Consider the following 20,822-nt stretch of genomic DNA (forward strand, 5'->3'; position numbering starts at 1 on the left):
TCCCCCAGACCAAGAGGCTTTAATAGATATCGTACCCCTATAGCCGTCGATAGACTAGATGAAATGCTGGATGGGTATGATCAAGAGAAGCGTGAATATTCTTGTTCAAAAGTTTTAGAAGGGTTTTCGTAATCCATTTTTCATGGAGGCGACTTCAAGCAAACATTAAAACCTCAAATCCAACAAAGAATTCCCCCACATTATGCAAAAATTTCCACGATTAGCCCCATAGGAGTAGTTCCAAGAAGGACCTGGTAAATTCGTATCTAAACACCACCTTAGTATCATTCATTATGGGTATAACATGGAGCATCTACATTCAATACGAATGCAAATAAATTCAACCGATCACAATGTATATAGGTTATATATTTACATTTACTTGTCATTTCTGCTATATATACTAACCAAGGCAAAGTTAAGTATATGTGGGTATAACTGACACCCAAAACGTTACCATTTTGACGTCACTAATGTTGACGTGGTGACGTCAACTGATCACCGTCAAAATGGCTGTTCCATCTTGCGGATTAAATCGTCGTTGATTAACGCTTTTCCTGGTCTAGTTTAAATAGTGTTAATGAAGACACCCCAAAATGAGTTGATAATGTAAATATAAGCATTAAACTATCTTCCTATGGCATCTATGGTCTATATAGATGCCAGAGCTTTGTAGACAATCATCTCATAATGCGCTAGACCATAGATGCTGTAAGAAGATAGTTTATTGCTTAAATCACACATATGATATGGAATAAATATAATTTGTTAAATGGTTTTATTACATGAGAAAACAAGGAAGTCATATGATAAATTGTATGTGTCATCGCCTCAAGACGTCGGAGAACAACATCGATGTGTCATCGCCTCAAGACGTCGGAGAACAACATCGACACTTGATCGCCTTAATAAATTGTTTTCTCTCATACCTACACGTGTAATACTGACTGGTCCAGGACAATACACTCATGTCGCTTGAAGCTGTTTTGCATGACTACCCATGCAATAAAGCCTCGTGACGTCACAGCGTCAACAAAATTACTATTTAAACAATGGAATTTGCGTTGAAAATATCACGCATATTTTCATGCACGGAGTTGACTTGCAGTCGTGTTTTTTTTTCTCGAATTTATTTCAAAATGGCAGAAAATTATAGTTGTAAAATTGCAATAAAACGTCAAGGTATGAAAGAAAAATACTCTTTCATAAGTGGATATGAAGGATAGGGATATTCTACCCTTGGGATCACAAAATGTTATAAAAATTAACCCTCGGCAAGCCTGGCACGCCTCGAACATTTTGTGACCCTCGTATAGAATATCCCTATCATTCGACCCATATCTACATATGAACTAGTCTTATAATATATGATGTGTACAAGGCTGTTAACAATTGCACAGATTACCTCTTAAAGGGATCACACACACACCCCAACCACCACACACACATCCACTCTATACCACACATGTCTTGGTAAGCATTAACACATTTGTGGACACAATATACTAGCTATTTTTAGTGGAGATACAATATAAATCATATCTGATACGAACTCGTTGACAGTATTCATTGTAACCGATATGCATGATGGCTTTGGCTTCTGACCAGAATGTAAGGGTTGCGATGGACTATAGTGGTTACAGTGTTAAACTGCACATCACTACTTCATGACTATAGTCCTCCACATCTAGGTTGGAAGTAATCAGTCTGTTGATAGGATGTTAAACTGATAACCAAACCAAGGTTGCAAGTTCAAAACAAAAGGTCAGTCATTTTTCTGTGTGTACACTGATATAATTAATATTTTTAACGGAAAGTCTATACAGGATTCATGAAAATAATCACTATTCGAAAACCTGTTTACGTTTAATGAATTTGAGCAGATCACCAACATTCATTCAAAAAAGTATCACTTAGGTTGAGAAGTAATTACAGACCTACGACCTACTGTAGACACTGATTTTTGCCGTGGAGGAGGAGGGAAGTTTTTGTTTAATTCGCGATTTTCTTTAGTAGATAACTGAAAAACACACAGCACACAGCTGGAATGTATACAATAAAACGATTGTTGGATTTAACGTAAACATACAGACACATCATCCACAGAATACGGTAAAATCTGTTTAATAAAGGGATTGCTGGATTTAACGTTACACATCAGACACATCATCAACAGAATACGGTAAAATCTGTTTAATAAAGGGATTGCTGGATTTAACGTAAACATATAGACACATCATCAACAGAATACGGTAAAATGTGTTTAATAAGGGGATTGCTGGATTTAACGTTACACATCAGACACATCATCAACAGAATACGGTAAAATGTGTTTAATAAAGGGATTGCTGGATTTAACGTAAACATAGAGACACATCATCAACAGAATACGGTAAAATGTGTTTAATAAAGGGATTGCTGGATTTAACGTTACACATCAGACACATCATCAACAGAATACGGTAAAATCTGTTTAATAAAGGGATTGCTGGATTTAACGTTACACATCACACACATCATCAACAGAATACGGTAAAATCTGTTTAATAAAGGGATTGCTGGATTTAACGTTACACATCAGACACATCATCAACAGAATACGGTAAAATCTTAACGTCATGTTCCATTTAGACATGGAAAGATACGATGTTTTACATACACACACAATGTAGCTGCATGTCGCCGCGTGTAAGTCAAGTATCATATTTATATGTGTATATCGTTCAACAGGTGGTGGATGAGTTAATATAAATGGATACATTTTATTTGATTGCATTTTAATACTTAATTAACTACGTTCTGTTTCTATCCTTTCGTACATAATTTTGCAGACTCTCATAATTTTATTTTTCCATATGCTAGGACACTAAAGAGAAAGCAACCCGTTCCACTTGTCTATAAACGTTTCATCCAATCCATCTTATCACCACGTCTATACCAAAGTTTCAATACAGGGCCCGGCACCATAAAACTATTCTCAGAGAGATGTTTTGCTCAAGTATATGACTTTACGTGGACTTGACTAAAATCTGTAGGTGCTGACTCAGGAATACTTTTAATAAAGAGTAATGTTCTTAATTTTTTAATTTTCCCCTGACAGAAAACAGCATGTTTCTCAAGTTCTATCAAATTTCCAGCTCATCGGAGTCGTGCTTTTACAGCTGATTTCCAGAACCTTCGTAAAGGTACATTTCTTCTCCCCTCTGCATCTATACCTAACCAGCTTTAAATGTGTACAATCATATATATGGGAGGCTGAAGTTGGTTCCGAGTTCCGAGTTCCGTTTAAGGATTTATTTTTAAAAATAAATTTAAAAAATTCAGTTTATGTAATTTGAACATATTACGAATGTTCTCTGTTGTGTTTTGTCATGAATAATTTGTGATAGAGCGAGTGTAAATACGTTTCCAAATGACATCTATTTCCCTTTATGTAAAACTCGGAACCAATTTAAAAAAAAAAAATCCTTAAACGGAACTCGGAACTGGTTCCGAGTTCCGTTTAGCTTAAACGGAACTCGGAACTCAGAACCAACTTCAGCCTCCCTTATTTATGCGCCTCTGATACTTTCTTTAACAGTTAATCGTGTTGTGTACATGTACTGATCCAAGGGAGGTAACTCCCACTTTGGTTTTGTTATTAAATTCGTTAATCCAATATGGCGTTATCACGTTTGTGAAGCTGGGGATTCATATACTCCAACAATGTTAGAGGTATAGCACGACGAGACACTTTTTGAACATTACGTCGTATCTAACCTCTAACTTCCGATAGGCCATTTACCCGATGCTGAGGGTAACATTTTCAAAGTTTGGATTGTGACAATATAAAACGTTTAAATCATATTTAAATCGTCATCAATGTCAAATACCTACCTCTTTTTCATAAATCAACAATTTTTTTTGACAAAAGCAGCCGTAAAATCCATCTAAAACAAATATTTACATCTCCTAACGTAAACTTTCATGACCCAGACAAAACTTCATGATGAAAGCGATCCGCCCGGTAAAGAGAAAAAACGAATTGCAAAGTCCCCAAAACGCTTGATCTTCCTTTACTTTTACTTGCATTCTGCCCGCTTGAATTCACGTTCCGTTTTTTGTAGTAACCAGCCGCCATATTTAAAACTAGGTCAAAATGTTACGGAAGGGATTCATCATATCTAATCCGCTAAAATACTATTTTATGAGGCCACAAATTATGGGTTTCCTGGATAAATGGGATAATTAATACCTAAACTGTAAGTACACATCAATGTTATCACTGTTAGAGCAAGAAATATTGATATTATTGCACTTTTCCTTCCGCCTTCATCTGACGTCGGAAGCTGCATCAAAGAAATAGGCCTTCGGAAATGAGAGTCGACAGTCAGCAAAATAACGTCCGATAAAAAAACGGCTGACCAGTCGACTCTCATGTTATGGGAGTAGGGATTCATAGTGTTAAATCCGGTACATCCCAGGACGGGGACACCACATATTGGCGACGAGGATGGCGGAGGCATTTCCCGTTAACACGGATGTGGGTGGCATTGCAAAATTTGATGCGTATGGAGACGTAAACACAGTCGGAACAAGGTGAAAACATTGGCGGCGTGGTTTTGAACTGTTTTCTGACGGTAAGGGTGTAACTAATCCGAACCAGAAAAGAGCCCTACTTTTACATTCAGCAGGAATAAATGTACAAGACATTTATTATACGCTAGATGTCCGTGATCCAGAAGAAGGTGAGAATGTTTATGGTGTGGCATTAGAGGCTTTAAATCAGTATTTCAACCCCCAAGTAAATGTGGCTTACGAGCGCTCACAATTTCGCGCCATGGCTCAGTTATCAACAGAAACTGTGAATCAGTTTATAACTAGACTTCGTCAAAAAGCAGTCCATTGTGGATTTCATAACGTTAATGAGAGCATTAGGGACCAGGTCATTGAAAAATGTGCATCGCAGCGATTGAGAAAGAAAATTTTGGAGGGAAACAATGTCAATCTAGAACAATTAATTGACCTAGCACAGTCACTGGAAATATCGGAAACCAGAGCTATGTCTATTGAACAAAATCCGAGAGAAAATGTCAACAAAATCGGCGAGCACAAATATGAAAAACGTAACGCCAAACGTAAAGGCAACAATGGCTATTCCAAAAATAACACAGGGTCACGTGAAAAACAGCACGCGGTGAAGGGGTCATGCTACGCATGTGACAGAGAAGGACATATACGAACAGATTCACATTGCCCAGCCAAAGGGAAAAAAATGTAACAGATGTCATAAGATTGGACATTATGGAAAAGTGTGTAAAACCAAAATTTCATCTGTAAAAGAAAATTCACGAAAATGGTCAGTGAAAGCAGTTTATGAACATGACGAAACTGAGGAGTCAGCGTATTTGTTTACAGTGGCAGATAGACATCAACAAGGGAATATAAATAAATGTAAACATTGGAGGAGTCGACTTACCAGTTGTCGTAGATTCGGGCATCAGTGAATGTGATTGACCGAGAGCTATGGGAAAGTATGAAATATTAAGTGTGTGTGATACACGGTTAACAAACAAGAAACTATTTGTTTACGGCAACGAGAAACCTTTAACAGTAGCAGGTTGTTTCACAGCTGACATTTGTATTCCTAGTAGAAGAGAACGAGCTGAATTCTATGTTGTGGAGGAAAACGGACAAGCTTTATTAGGTAAGGAAACTGCGCAAAAGTTAGGAATTCTGAACATTACAGTGCCACAGATCAACGTGGTGATGAATGACCAAGAAAAAAATAAACAAAGTTGGGAAAATATCCTGATTTGTGTAAAGATGAAGGGAAACTCAAAGATTTCCAATTGAACATTCCTTTAAACAAAGATGTAAAACCTGTTGTTCAACCTGTCAGAAGAATTCCTTACCACTTAAGGGAGAAATTAGAAAACAAGCTGGATGAGCTGGAAAAGTTAGACATCATAGAGAAAGTGGAAGGCCCAAGTGAATTGATTTCACCAGTTGTCGTCGTGCCGAAACCTAACGGTGATATTAGATTGTGTGTCGACATGCGTCGTGCAAATTCTGCTGTAATACGGGAACGTAATCCTATACCAATTATCGACGAGATTCTATAGGACCTTAACCAGAGCCAGGTGTTCACCAAGCTAGATATCAAATGGGCCTACCATCAACTGGAATTAACACCAGAGTCACGCGAGATCACGACATTCATGACACACAAGGGTACCTATTGTTATAAACGTTTAAATTTTGGTGTGAGTTGTGCACCTGAGATGTACAATAAAGTAATACAACAAGTGTTTGAAGGACTGCCAGGTGTCAAAAGTATCTTTGATTTGTTGTGGTATATGGAAAATCCCAGGAGGACCACGATATCAATCTTGAAGATGTTTTACAGAGATTGCGAGAAAAAGGGATTACATTGAACTCGGACAAATGTGTGTTAAGTATGGATCATATTGAATTCATGGGACACGTATTATCATCACAAAGAGTTAAACTCAACGACTCGAAGTAAGCGCAGTGTTGCAGGCTAGAGCACCACAGTCAGTTTCTGAGATAAAGAGTTTCCTGGGACTGGTGAACTTTATGGGTCGTTTTATACCTAACCTCGCAACCATCACCGAACCAATGCATCGGTTAACAAGGAAAAATGTCAAGTTTGTTTTGGGTTCGGAACAGGTGAGGTCGTTCAGAACATTGAAACGAAAGTTGGCTTAAGCTACGACATTGGCTTATTTTGACATCAATGCCACAACAGAGGTAATTACAGATGCAAGTCCAGTGGGTCTCGGAGCAGTTTTGGTACAGGAACAGGAGGGAGTCCAAAAAATTATCTGTTATGCGAGTCGTACTTTAACGGATGTGGAACGTCGATATTCCCAAACAGAAAGGGAGGCACTAGGACTTGTATGGGCGTGCGAAAGGTTCCATGTATACCTATTCGTTCAAGAGTTCGAATTACTTACCGACCATAAGTCTTTGGAGTTTATGTTTTCACCAAAATCCAAGCCATGTGCTCGTGTAGAAAGATGGGTGTTACGCATGCAGTCGTACCGTTACAAAGTGAGATACATTTCAGGATCTAAAAACATTGCCGATTCGTTATCCAGGTTACTGTCATCGTCATCTGGTAATTTGACAAGGAATCAAACCGAGACCGAGGAGTACGTGCGTCTGATTGCGGAAGAGGCAACACCTGTAGCATTGAATATGGCAGATATTGACCGTGTTTCAAGGGATGATCCAGAATGTGAAGATATCAGAAAATGTTTGCTGTCCGGCAGATGGTATGAATCAGAGTATAAACAGTTCTTACTAGTTTAGTCAGAGTTATGTGCACTGGGAAATTTGATTTTACGCGGAACGCGAATTGTGATCCCACAGGAATTGAGGAGTCATATTGTAACACTGGGACACGAGGGACACCCAGGGATTGTTGCAATGAAGCAGAGACTCAGGAGTAAGGTATGGTGGTCTCAAATGGACAGAGATATAGAATCATACTGTAAATCATGTTACGGTTGTCAATTAGTGTCTAAACCGGAGTCCCCTGAACCCATGACACGTACAGCATTTCCATCCAGACCATGGGAACATGTAGCAGTAGACTTTTTGGGACCGCTCCCATCAGGCGATGTGTTATTTACACTGGTAGATTACTACTCTCGTTGGTTAGAAGTCGTTCCTATGAAATCTACGACGACCAAACGCGTAATTGACGTGTTGTCCCACATTTTTGGAACGCATGGACTTCCATTATCTATTACAAGTGATAATGGACCACAATTTGTGAGCTCACAGTTTAAGGATTACTGCAAGGAAAATGGCATTGTGCACCGACGGATTACCCCTATTTGCCCCCAATCGAACGGAGAAATCGAAAGGCAAAATAGGTCACTGTTGAAACGTCTAAAAATAGCACAAGCAGAAGGGAAAAGTTGGAAAGAGGAGCTACAGAAGTATCTATTCATGTATCGGTCTTCTCCGCATGCAACGACAGGGAAAAGTCCAGGAGAATTACTTTTCGGGAGGAAATTACGGACCAAACTGCCTGAACTACTGGAATATGAAGACAGAGATCTGGAAACGCGCGATCGGGATCAGGAAAGGAAGGAAAATGGAAAAGACTATTCTGACATAAAAAGAGGCGTTCTAAAGTTACTACAAATGATAAGACTGTAAATAAGTTATTGTTACAATCAATTAGCATATAGAAAAGTCTAGAGATTGGACTTGTGCATAGGAGGACTTAACTTTTAGGTATTTGCAGCTTAACTGCATATAAAAATGAATATTTGCTAGTTGTAACAAGTTGAATTATTGAATAATTAGTGAACATTGCTATCATTTTCACTAAAGTCAAGTATACTGATAGTTGTGTGATATTTGCAATTTCTTATTTCTTGGCAGAAAAAAACCCAGTTCACTTTTGATATAATACATACATTAATGATGTATCTTGATGTCCAATTGAAAAAAAAAATTGTACTGATCCAAGGGAGGTAGCTCCCACTTTGGTTTTGTTTTTAAATTCGTTAATCCAATATGGCGTTATCACGTTTGTGAAGCTGGGGATTCATAGTGTTAAATCCGGTACATCCCAGGACGGGGACACCACAAATCGCACACATAGATGTGCTTGCATATACAAAGAATAACCTGTGCCTACTTTGGCAAAATTCAATATTGTATGCTTCACAGGAATAATGTTAAAAAGATTGTATATGACTTTGTTATTTACTTTATTTTGTTACACATTGACAGAAAACAGCATGTTTCTCCTTGTCTATTAAAGTTCCAGCCAATCGGAGTCCAGCTTTCTCGACAATGGTTTGTAACTGTTCCAGTGTATATTTACAGCTGAGTCCAGTACCTTCGTGAAGGTAAAGATGTTCTCCCTTCTTCATCGCCAAGTCTATAGATAAACCAGCTGTAAAATAAAAACACTGTTTCAAGTGTGCGATATTTTAGTTCAAACCTATATAAGAGATACATGCACTCTGTATCAATTGAAAGGTAATCTTGTTTTTCTTTAGATAAAGGCCAATCCTCCTGAATGTCCGCCACGCGGTTAGCTTCATTTTCATTCATATTGCATTTATATTGCAATTTATTAATATGCTGCGGCAGAGGTATAGTTAAAGTGTACACAATCGTGTAACTATACGGTTAGTAATTTAAATAGAAATTTAGTTGATAACTTGAAACATATATATCAGTATTTCTGTTTATTTGCCAACTTGAAGTGTAATCTCATGGTAAGAGAGACAAATCATGATTTTTTTCATGCAGACCCTTGAGCTATGACAGTACCCCCAGCTCTTCAAGCATTTGAATGACCGTGATTTGATTAATATCCCTTTTTCTGAAGTTTGAATTTGTGACTAAATTATTTTATTAGCTTCAAAATTGAAAACACTAATTATCCCATTAACCATCTATTGCTATTTCATATTAAATATATATTAATTAAACATTTTTATTTATTTTAAAACTAAAATTATTGACATCTAGGCTATATTGTAACAGGAGAACCTACAGTAAATATATAGAAAGTATATATAATAGGGGAGATAACTCTACTGTGATGAACGTCCTTTTCAATTTTATTGTTCTAAAAATGCTATAACTTGGAAATTTGTGGTTCAATTTTCTTGAAAATTGCCTAAACAAAAACAACTATGTCACTTTTTAGTCTGTTATTTTTCTATGAAATTTAAATTTACAATTTTGATCTATTTTCATTTCTATGTGAATGTTTTTGGTAATTTATATGGATTTTTAACCCAATTTCCTCCAAACATTATCACTAAAAATTAATTACGAGAAGTAAAGCATTTTCTCATGAAAAAACATTGATATATATCACATCAATTAAACAATATATGCACCAAAAGATTTTTATTTACGGAACGGTTTTAGTGCATACTAATGCTGTTTTTCATGTGTAGAAACGACTCAAAAATGACAAATTTGAATATCGATTAAGAAAAAATGGAAGGTTCAATTTCTTCGAAACTTTGAAAAAAGATGCATAACAACATATTTACTTCATAAAACAAATACAAATTTTTTTAAAGACTTGTATGAAATTTCGATAGTGCAAAATAATTTAACAAACCCACAATGTTAAATGTTTAACTAGTCGTTGCATATTTACGAGTATCTTAGTCATACAATGTATTTCTTCGTTGGTATAGAAATTTAGAAATTTACTTTCGTTTCATTTACCGTAAATTGTATTAACCAATATAAGTGAACATGAGCTTGATAGCCGGAAACAGAGAGTGTAGTCTGCTTACGGTAGGTGAAAACTATTGTTCACATTGCTATGTTATTATTTTGAAATACCATTAAATTCTAAAATAAGAAAGATGCTTGTTTTTATTTCTTCGGCTACTATATTCCGTATAAGTTTGATGAACATTGTATGAACTATTGAAGTCGGTATACCACCTACGGGAAATCAGGGTTCATGCCTTTTATTCGTGACGAACATATTATCGTAATTCAATTTTTTTTATTTATTTAAAAAAATCCAAAAACATATGAAAACATATAACTAAAATGATTTTAATACAAACTTTAATAGTTAGAAAATCACGATCATATGCTGATCACGGTTATAGGCATGTACCCCTCTGTAACAGTCATAACCGATCAAACCTAATGACATTACGTTTGAGTCGAATTCCGGATGAGTCGAAGTATTTTCGTTGGTCCGTGGAATTTTGAGATAACGAGTTTCGACTGTACACAAAATATTGAACTACGGAAAAACTTTGGGGAATATGAGACGACCACCTTAAGGATGGTAGAAAAACACTTTTATGAACTACTTTGCTTCGTGGTTATTTGTGTTACTGAATTGGCCCTCTAATGGAATTTGCATGGACTGTCAATAACAAATATCATATAACAAGGGAAGAAAAAATGTAGCGGCCAGACCTCGATGCGAACCCGGGACCTCCAAACACAAGCCGAATGCTCTAGCTCTGATCGACCTGGTCACCGATGATCGATCCAGTTTAATCCCAGTTTAATCCCGCTACAATCCTCCCTCTCTTTTCAAAGTCTTCGCCCTCGAAGACATACCAGACCCTTATACTACCATCGTGGGTAGTTGGGCCCCAATTTTGTAACAGGACAGGAGAAAATGTAGCGGACAGACGTGGATTTGCACCCGGGACCTTCGACTACTAGCCGAATGCTCTACCGCTGAGTTACCTGGTCACGGATGATCGACCCAGTCCAGTCCACAACAAGCATGCGTCTCCGGTATTGAACCCAATTTAATCGCGTACCCATTAGGGAAGAACAACAACGTTACAATTTATGTTTCTGCAGCACTATTCTATGTTCACATATTTCATACGTAACATATTTATACTGGCTACAATCAAACTTACGTATAGAGTACTGGACATCCTCTTTAGCTTCAATGTAGGACCTCACGTAACTCGTGAATTCAGGATTTGTGTTGCGTATGAAATCTATGTGATACGAGAACTTGTCTAGGTCGATCACACTGCCTTCCTCCGTGTTCAGCCTAGTAATTCCGTTAACATTTAATCTTTGTTTACAGCCTTAGATAACAGAAGATGAATGAAAACAATTAGATAAATCTGACCTAACAAAACAATGTAAATTGTATATTAATTTACATATCCGATATAAATATAAGTAAAATCTTACAACAAGAGTTTAAGTGGTTTTTTTTAAAATACAGGTAAATGTTATATGCCAGAATGGGAGCAAATTACGCCAGGTTTTATTTTCGCCAAAATAAAATCTCTGGCGCTTTTCATTGCTGTTTAAATGGCCAAACCAGTCGAGTTATCTAATGCTTTCTTAAACAGCGTATTATAGGAGCTGTGCACCACTTTTCTAAACTCTGAAATGTTCGACAAAGGGGCAAATCTTATATCCTCTCTCAATGAAAGCGAGCGATTCACTCAAAGTCACATTGTAAAGGGTAATATGAGGACAGGGACGTATCTCACTTATAAATCCTTGATGAGGATAAAGATATTTTTAGAATAGGAAAAGGATGATCCAAAATTAATCTGATATTTACAATTATGTTTTGGTACAGACTGTATAGTTGACGTAATGGCTTGGTTCTTTAAAACAAAAGGTTTATATAGGACTGGCGGACGTCGCATCAACTTCATTATTTTTAACAAATTTGACACCTTTTTCATATCAAGTATCTAACTGACAACAGCTTGTTAAAAATGTACAGTTTACGCTTTAATTATGCTTTTTATCTTTATTGACATTTTGTTTTTACACTGTTGAATGTAAATACTCATTATTACAAATACAGTCAAACCTGTCTATAAAACCTCCAAATTTCATAACCAGGTTGTCTTTATACACAGGTTTAATTGTGTTGTTATACACAGGTTTAACTGTGTTGTTATACACAGGTTTAATCGTGTCGTTATACACAGGTTTAATTGTGTTGTTATACATAGGTTTAACTGTGTTGTTATACACAGGTTTAACTGTGTTGTTATACACAGGTTTAACTGTGTTGTTATACACAGGTTTAATTGTGTTGTTATACACAGGTTTAATTGTGTTGTTATACACAGGTTTAATTGTGTTGTTATACACAGGTTTAATTGTGTTGTTATACACAGGTTTAATTGTGTTGTTATACAGTTATGTGTTGTTATACACAGGTTTAATTGTGTTGTTATACACAGGTTTAATTTTGTGATTGTGTTGTTATACACAGGTTTAATTGTGTCGTTATACACAGGTTTAATTGTGTTGTTATACACAGGTTTAATTGTGTTGTTATAACAGGTTTACAAACTGTGTTGTTATACACATTATGTTGTTATACAGTTAATGTGTTGTTACAAGTTACTTATACACTGTTAAATTGTTTGTTATACACAGGTTTAATGTGTCGTTATACACAGGTTTAATTGTGTTTCGTTTAATGTGTTATACACATATTGGTCGTATACACAGTTTAATTGTGTTGTTATACACAGTTTAATGTGTTGTTATACAGTTTAATTGTGTCGTTATCACAAGTTTAATGTGTTGTTATACAAGGTTAATTGTGTCGTTATACACAGTTTAAGTTGTTATACACAGGTTATTTAAAGTTAATGTGTTGTTATACACAGGTTTAATGGTGTTATACACAAGTTTAATTGTGTTGTTATACACAGGTTTAATTTTGTGTCGTTATACACAGGTTTAATTGTGTTGTTATACACATGTTTAATTGTGTTGTTATACACAGGTTTAAATGTGTTGCTATAAACAGGTTTAATTGTGTTGCTATACACAGGTTTAATTGTGTCGTTATACACAGGTCTATATAGTGTTAAGACTGATGATTTGGATATAACGTGCTTAAACATGTATCGAAAAAGTCATAAACCAATTGTGAGGTAGCGACCACATTTTCAAAACGTTTTTATTTCCATGCTGTTTGGTAAGAACGAATCGGACTGATACAACTGATATAATAATTATATCATCCGGCATGGGGTTGGCCATATTATTTTTATCTTTATTATAAAACAAAATTTGTTTTTGGTATAATTTGACCAAAGACCATCGATTCAAAGTGGTAAGAAGTGATTTAAAAATATGATTACAAGAAAAAATAATAAATTGATAAAAATGTAAATAAAGAAATTCATTTCAAAAATGTTAAACTCAATTAGAAACAGAATTACCGTCATCATCATCGTAGGCCTTTAGAACAGTATGTCTACTCAGAGTGATATCAGCCGAAAATGCCAGTCGACATTGATCTGCAAAGGATATATGTCAATTAATTGAAATATTAAAAATAATATGATATGAAAAATAGAAATTATAAATACACCACTCATTCTCTTCCAAAAAGCGAAAAAATATGGATGAAATACGTTGTATAGTACCAAATCTTCCCTTTGTTAATGTTTAAAACACATACCTGTCATTACGGTTGAGATGAGTCTCAGTATATCAATTTGATCATCATATGACAGGTTGAATATCGTCCCTATCCAAAGAATCAGTTTTGTGCCTTTGATTTGTCTATAAGACATCAGAAAACAGTTAAAAGACTATATCATTGTGCATTCCTGATTTATAAGCAAAGGTTAATTGCTTTGCAAGTAGTAATGAGATCGCCGGCTGCATATGGTGCCATATTTACACGGGATAAAAACCATCCCGGGAAATAAGGCGTTTAAATAGAAATGATTTCAACGTTTTTTTCAAAATCTTACATGTTTGGTAAGTGTATGTTTTAACATAGTTCACTGATTCTTTGAAACATATACAATAAATGAGAGTGATAAACGCTTCGTCAAATGTATGTTTGTGGAGAGGAGCAGTTTTCTAAACCCAATGCAATTGTCCAATGTCACAGAGTATGGTTATGTAAATGTTAAAACGAAGTAAACTATAATGAATTATATTGTGTTGATACATTCACCTACCTGAGTTCTTCTATTCCTTCTTTGTAATTAGATGCTATCGGGTGAATTGTGAGCGAGTCACCATATTCCTCTTTCAGTTTTGTTGCTGCTTTAAACAAGTACTCTGAAGAAAAGATTCAAGGTTGAAATGCGAGGATCTAAGCCACATGGACACCGCTGAATATGTTAAAACACTCATCGTATGTAATACAGCAATGTCAAAAAATGACAACCGATGCTTAAATATATTCACACTTATTTATTAATTTTTTAAAACATATCTATTTTGCAATTCTATCACAACCTCACAAACACTATAAACATACACTTACAAAATATAAATGACGGTAATAGCTATCGATGTGGTTTTAGATAAACTGAAACATCTGGTGTAGGTATAAAACATAAGATTTGAAAGAAGGGGATAACTCATGGTACTGCAGACGCTTGGCTGAGAAGATATTCGTCATGATCTTCAAGCATACTTTGATTCAAGTGATTATATCAGGCTTAACAGAGATTTGAAGTGATAATCAATTAATCTTTTTAAACCAAAACGTAAATTTACCTGTTTAAAATGAAACTCGAAAGTTTACTTTCGAAATTATTTGCAGTTCCACATGATCACAACGCAAACAGAATAAAGACTCAAAGTAATAAAAAATAAATAACAAATACCAGAAAAAAAGCAGAAATGTATACATGTGATCATGTATCCTGTCCTCTCTACACTGCTTTAGTGCAGTGGCTGCTTGGTAATAATATTTTATTTTTGTACTGATATGTTGTAAATCTGAAGGCTGTATAAATGGGAAACAGCCTTACATAATGTTGATTGAACGTCGTTTGACGCATGTGCAGGGGTATTTTTTAGTATTAATGGGTTCAAAGGCAGATAAAAACTTTCATCAATCATACCTCCTGATATGTCCAAGGGATAAAATGTCAGTGTGTTCTGTCGTTCGATCAGTTCGTCGATAACAAACCGCGTCAAAGCGCAGTCACCGCTACCGAGGTCAACCAAGGTCAAATCATTGGGAACATTCGGGATGATATCCTGCAACATTCAATAGGAATATAACGACTTCTCTTAAACTTTCTTCCAAAACAAAATTGTCCAAATAACTTTTGACATACAATAATTTAGGTCATCTGACCCGAAGGGTCAAGATGACCTATTGTCATCGTGCACTGTCCGCGTCGTGCGCCGGCCGCCGTGCGCCGTGCGTCTGGCGTCGTGCGTCGTGCGTTAGTTTTTCTTTTGGATCGCTATGAGCCAAAAAGATTTTTTTTTATTTTAACCAAATTTAGACAGAAACATCCTTAGGGGAAGGGAAACAGATTGTGTAAAAATTGTGACTCTAACCCACCTGGGGCATGAGGAGCGGGGCCCAATAGGGGACATTTTGGTAATTATTTAAAACGCTACTAGTCAAAAAGTTTTCAACGGATTTTAACCAAATTTGGCCAGAAACATTCTAAGGGTAAGGGGAACAGTTTTTGTATAAATGGTGACTCTGACCCCACTGGGCCTGAGGAAAGGGTCCAATAGGGGAATACGAGAAAAATTCCTTGAAAACGCTGCTTTTTGAATTTTTCATCATTTTTCTGAACTGAACATCACAAACCCAATATTTACAGGCGAAATCTGCAAAAGTTTTTTTTATTTCTATTCTAATATTTAATTAATTATGACTTAAACAATGAAAATGTGATTTTTCATCCATTGACCTTTGATCTCTGAAATTATCATGATCGCAGAAGAAATCGGATATTCTGAATAGTAAAATGTCCCCTAAATGTATAATATGCAGCTGACCTTAATGTATCTTCATGCAAAATATTTTGCTAATCGCTGAGTGGCTGTAAAACGGCCCAAAGTGATACCCCTCCTTTGGTCAGAAACATCTTTGGGGAAATGTGAAGAAATTTTGTATATACGATGGCTCTGACCCCTCACTGGGGCAGTAGGGGTGTGACCCCAAAAGGAGAAGATGAGGAATTTGTTTTGAAAAAGCTAGTATAGTCATAAGCACATCATAAAATTTTGGCCAATTTTCATCAAATAACCTTTTGGGAATGAGAAAAGATTTTATATAGCGTGTCATGTTTTGGAAATGTTATTTTATCATGAAATTGTCTAAAAACTGCACTAAAGATTTCTTGATATTACCCATTCCTTTTAAATAATAGCGGTAAATTTATCTGTAAGGTCAAATTCAGTTAACGGTGAATAGGAGTTATCTCCCTTTAACGCACTACAGGCGTTCAGCATTGTTCTGAATATTTCGGCCATGTGTTCCTGAATATTTCGGCCATGTGTTCATGCAGTTATTTGATTTCCATCAAACCCGAGGCACAGCACATTATTGTAAGTGTTTTAATATAGTCTTTTAGGCTATCAGATATAGTTGTATATCCATATTTTGTGTTGTTGATATATGGAAATGTCATATTAGCGAGTTTTTTTAGCGTAAACATCAGCCCCACTTTTCTCGGGCTAAAATGTACATTGTAGATCATCGCTCATGCCATTGTTGGTATCGATAAACAGGTTTCATATGCCATTGTATAATTGTGTATCACCTTTTAATTTAGATATGTAGTACAGTTATCCGATTCTTATGTGTAATTTTGTGCATATTATCGGTCAAAATAGCCTTCGGCTCATCTTGTTGTATCATGACAATCTCGGTCCTTTGTAGTTACATGGGGACGAGTTGTATTAGGTGTAATTGAACCTCGATTGGACATTTCGTCCTCTTAATAGCCCACCATCAACAGATGGTGGGCTATTCAAATTCTTTTTGTCCGTGGTCCGTCGTCCGTCCTTCCGTCCGTCCGTTAACAATTCTTGTTATCGCTATATCTCAGAAAGTACCAAAGGGATCTTTCTCAAATTTCATATGTAGGTTTCTCTAGGGCCCTAGTTGTGCATATTGCATTTTGGGGCCAATCGGTCAACAAGATGGCCGCCAGGCAGCCATCTTGGATTTTGATACTCAAAGTTTGTTATCGCTATTTCTCAGAAAGTACCGAAGGGATCTGTCTCAAATTTCATATGTAGGTTCCCATAAGGCCTTAGTTGTGCATATTATATTTTGGGACCAATCGGTCAACAAGATGGCCGCCAGGCAGCCATCTTGGATTTTGATATTTTAAGTTTGTTATCGATATATCTCAGAAAGTACCAAAGGGATCTTTCTCAAATTTCATATGTAGGTTTCCCTAGGGACCTAGTTGTGCATATTGCGTTTTGGAACCGATCGGTCAACAAAATGGCCGCCAGGCAGCCATCCTGGATTTTGATACTCAAAGTTTGTTATCGCTATTTCTCAGAAAGTACCGAAGGGATCTGTCTCAAATTTTATATGTAGTATGTTTGAACAAGTTTGAAAAGTAGAGAAAAGATCCATCTTTCCATTGTCAGACATAGATCATTCTTTGGTGGGCGCCAAGATCCCTCTGGGATCTCTTGTTATGATATTAACTCTGTAATTCACTAATTGTACATTTTCATAGACAGTTTAACTGATAATATGTTTTGTTTCGTATTTTTCAGTTCTTACCAGCTTATTTCAATACATATTTATACAATCATGAAATGTGTTTCTGGTTATAATTGAGATTTATCTGACTGCAATGTTAATTCGCAACACCATAGTGACTCTGCCAAACACCGTTGTTTGGGTTTCTATTTCACCAAATATTTGTTTTTCCCTCCTTTTGTTATAATTTGGTGAAATGGCTTTCAGATGACCGTCAAGGCCCATGGACCTCTTGGTTTTTTTTTCGTTTTAAATGTAATTCAGTAAGTATCTTGTTACCTGGTATAAAATGATGAAGATAGCGATACAATTAAACAGATCAACTATAATTCACAGGTTTTCTTATGGAGATAAAACTACATAATGTGTAGTTAGTTAGATTCAAGTACGATTAAAACTTTCTTCATCCTCAGACCCAGGTGTTTGTACTATCACTTACTAACCCCTGGGGCCATAGACCGCATTTGAATCATAGACCGCGTGGACTCATGAATAGTTCATTACTCAAATCCTCCTGATTCGATTGGATCCGCTTAATATAGCCCAATATTTCATGTCTCAAAACATACTCCGGGTATTATTCGGTACACTTTGCTTATACACACTACATGTATGTACGTTCTTGATATTTTAAAGTGATAAATTTAACATGACTCGCAACTTGTACATAACTTTGAAATGTTTGATTACTTCTAATTTTGTTAATTGTGATCATTATTTAAATGGACAATTAAGTTCCACTTATTCTGTTACATAACCACGAAACAAAACATGGCATTTTGGGGGAGTATTTTAATTGAACCCATTGAAATTCCAAATCGTCTAGCAATACCATTCAGCAGATACAATATGTACTTGTACGCTGTTCTCATACCCGAGCCAATGCCACGTAAGTTTAATAAATCAATACATAACCATGAGTTGATCAAATTGTTTTTTTACAGGGGCTTGCGCATAATACAGTAAACACACTACTGTAAAAGTGATTTGAGTAATTCTAAGACCAAAGCTGCTCTATTCCACTAGCAAGGGACTCACAGTTCGACATACAACACGTCCGACCACAATGTGTAATGGCGGACAACGAGCCAGTTTGAACATTTTCACCTACATTTCACCACAGTGGGTTTTCCAGGTATATCACAGTAAAACCAAATAATCTTACTTTCTTTACAACTGCAAATTCAATGTACTCTTAGACTGAATTGTCCCATTAAGTCGGTTATTATACAATTTTTATATTGTTTCTCAGCTGTAAATAGTCGTCTGCCACAGCAAAGTCCTGTTGAGTGCATGGTGCCGATACCTTGTACACGCTTGTTCTTAGAACCACAGCATATGCGGGCTACAGTCCCAGGGGTTAGTAAGCAACAGCGCAATGGACACCTGGGATCGCAGATTGAACTTTATAAAAACTAATCAAATCAAATCCAAGCTCTAATGAGTATTATATACCTGTACGTGGTGTTGCAGAATCCATGTTTCACTTGCAGTTAAATAATAATCGTCATCAATCTGGTAAATTTCCGTTTGAAGCCTTGATCCAACTTCGTCGTATTTGTACCAAAAAGGTATGTACTTTTGGTTTGACTTCAATCCTGCTACCAATTTCCGCTTTAGTTCATCCGACATTTTGTCTAATGTACATACCATTACAACAATTAGAAAGTGTCAACTTACAATTTACAATGATTGGATGTTGTTTTGTTCTAGTTTGTCGCTCGAGGTACATCTTTCATCACGAATCATGCGTGTCCCCAACCCTAAATATGATGTATTATATGTAGTTTATATATCTGTATCACTTAATCCTTATATCCAATGACGTCGATTTGCGGTGTATACAACGAATAAACCTACGCCAAAACTGTATTATCAATTATTTTCATGAAGACAGTCAGTTATACTTTCCAAAGTTGAGAACAAGAATATTCACCTTGATATCATTTTCAAGGTTTCTGTCAATACAACCATTGCAATATTTAGTAATTGGCAGGCAAAAGTTCATTAAAGAAAACAGTATAATGTATTTTATAACCAGAATCACCAGTCTTTCCCAGATCATTTAAAACCTATAGTATCGAAAAATGAAACAAATTTGCAAATGGGGAATTAAATACTGTTCCATTAATACAGGAAATACAAGTTGAACTTCTACAATGTCACAATCAGAAGGATTTTTTTGTTTTTATATATTTTCATGTGAATAATTTGAATGTGAATTGAAGACAATTAAAACAAATCAATGTAAACCTGATTAAAGTGATTTCTAATTGAAACGCTTTAAACCAATCAAATTAGTCGTCACTACTTACCCGTGTCTTCGTATACTGATATATAGCTACTGGTTGTATTTGTACAGATGGGATAAAGTCAGACTGCCTTTCCAACAAAATACTGTTAAATATGAACTACAAAAATCAATATTGCACATACATATCATCACATGACTGGTGTATATTTTACGACACTATTTATAAGTACAGTAAATATGGTATTAGAGGTACTAAGGATTATATTTATTCGGTATTTTCAGAAAGTTTCAGTAATGTCGGAATCAAAAACTCAAAGTGCATTTGCCTTTCCTTCAAATAACATGTACGTGGAGGAATTTAGCATATGTGAACATACTTTGAAATCAAATATCGTATTAGTGGCCGCGAACGACAAATGAGACCGACAAAGGTAGAGAGAAAGGGAAAAGGAAGAAAGAATAGCACTGATTTTCCAATAACTACGCAAATGTTTTTCTTCCAGACAAATCCCGGTGAAAGTCATGGTTGTTTTCTTTGAGTACTGTTTACCATTATTGTAAAAAATAGTACCAATCTAAATCTAG

At 35.9% G+C, this 20,822-nt stretch overlaps 1 protein-coding gene across 1 annotated transcript; it reads right to left on the reverse strand.

Annotated features, from left to right (window-relative positions):
• Nucleotides 1-8,487: 8,487 nt before the first annotated feature.
• Nucleotides 8,488-19,615, reverse strand: LOC138316972 (histidine N-alpha-methyltransferase-like). The gene is made up of 7 exons (XM_069258607.1): nt 19,439-19,615; nt 15,354-15,492; nt 14,457-14,559; nt 13,946-14,049; nt 13,704-13,781; nt 11,403-11,579; nt 8,488-8,923 (listed from the first exon to the last, which is right to left on the reverse strand). Exons 1-7 carry the CDS (start codon nt 19,613-19,615, stop codon nt 8,736-8,738), a joined length of 966 nt encoding a protein of 321 aa, XP_069114708.1. The 3' UTR covers nt 8,488-8,735.
• Between the last annotated feature and the right edge of the window lie 1,207 nt (nt 19,616-20,822).

The sequence above is a fragment of the Argopecten irradians genome, chromosome 2, assembly GCF_041381155.1.
Source record: "Argopecten irradians isolate NY chromosome 2, Ai_NY, whole genome shotgun sequence".
NCBI classification, from domain to species: domain Eukaryota; kingdom Metazoa; phylum Mollusca; class Bivalvia; order Pectinida; family Pectinidae; genus Argopecten; species Argopecten irradians.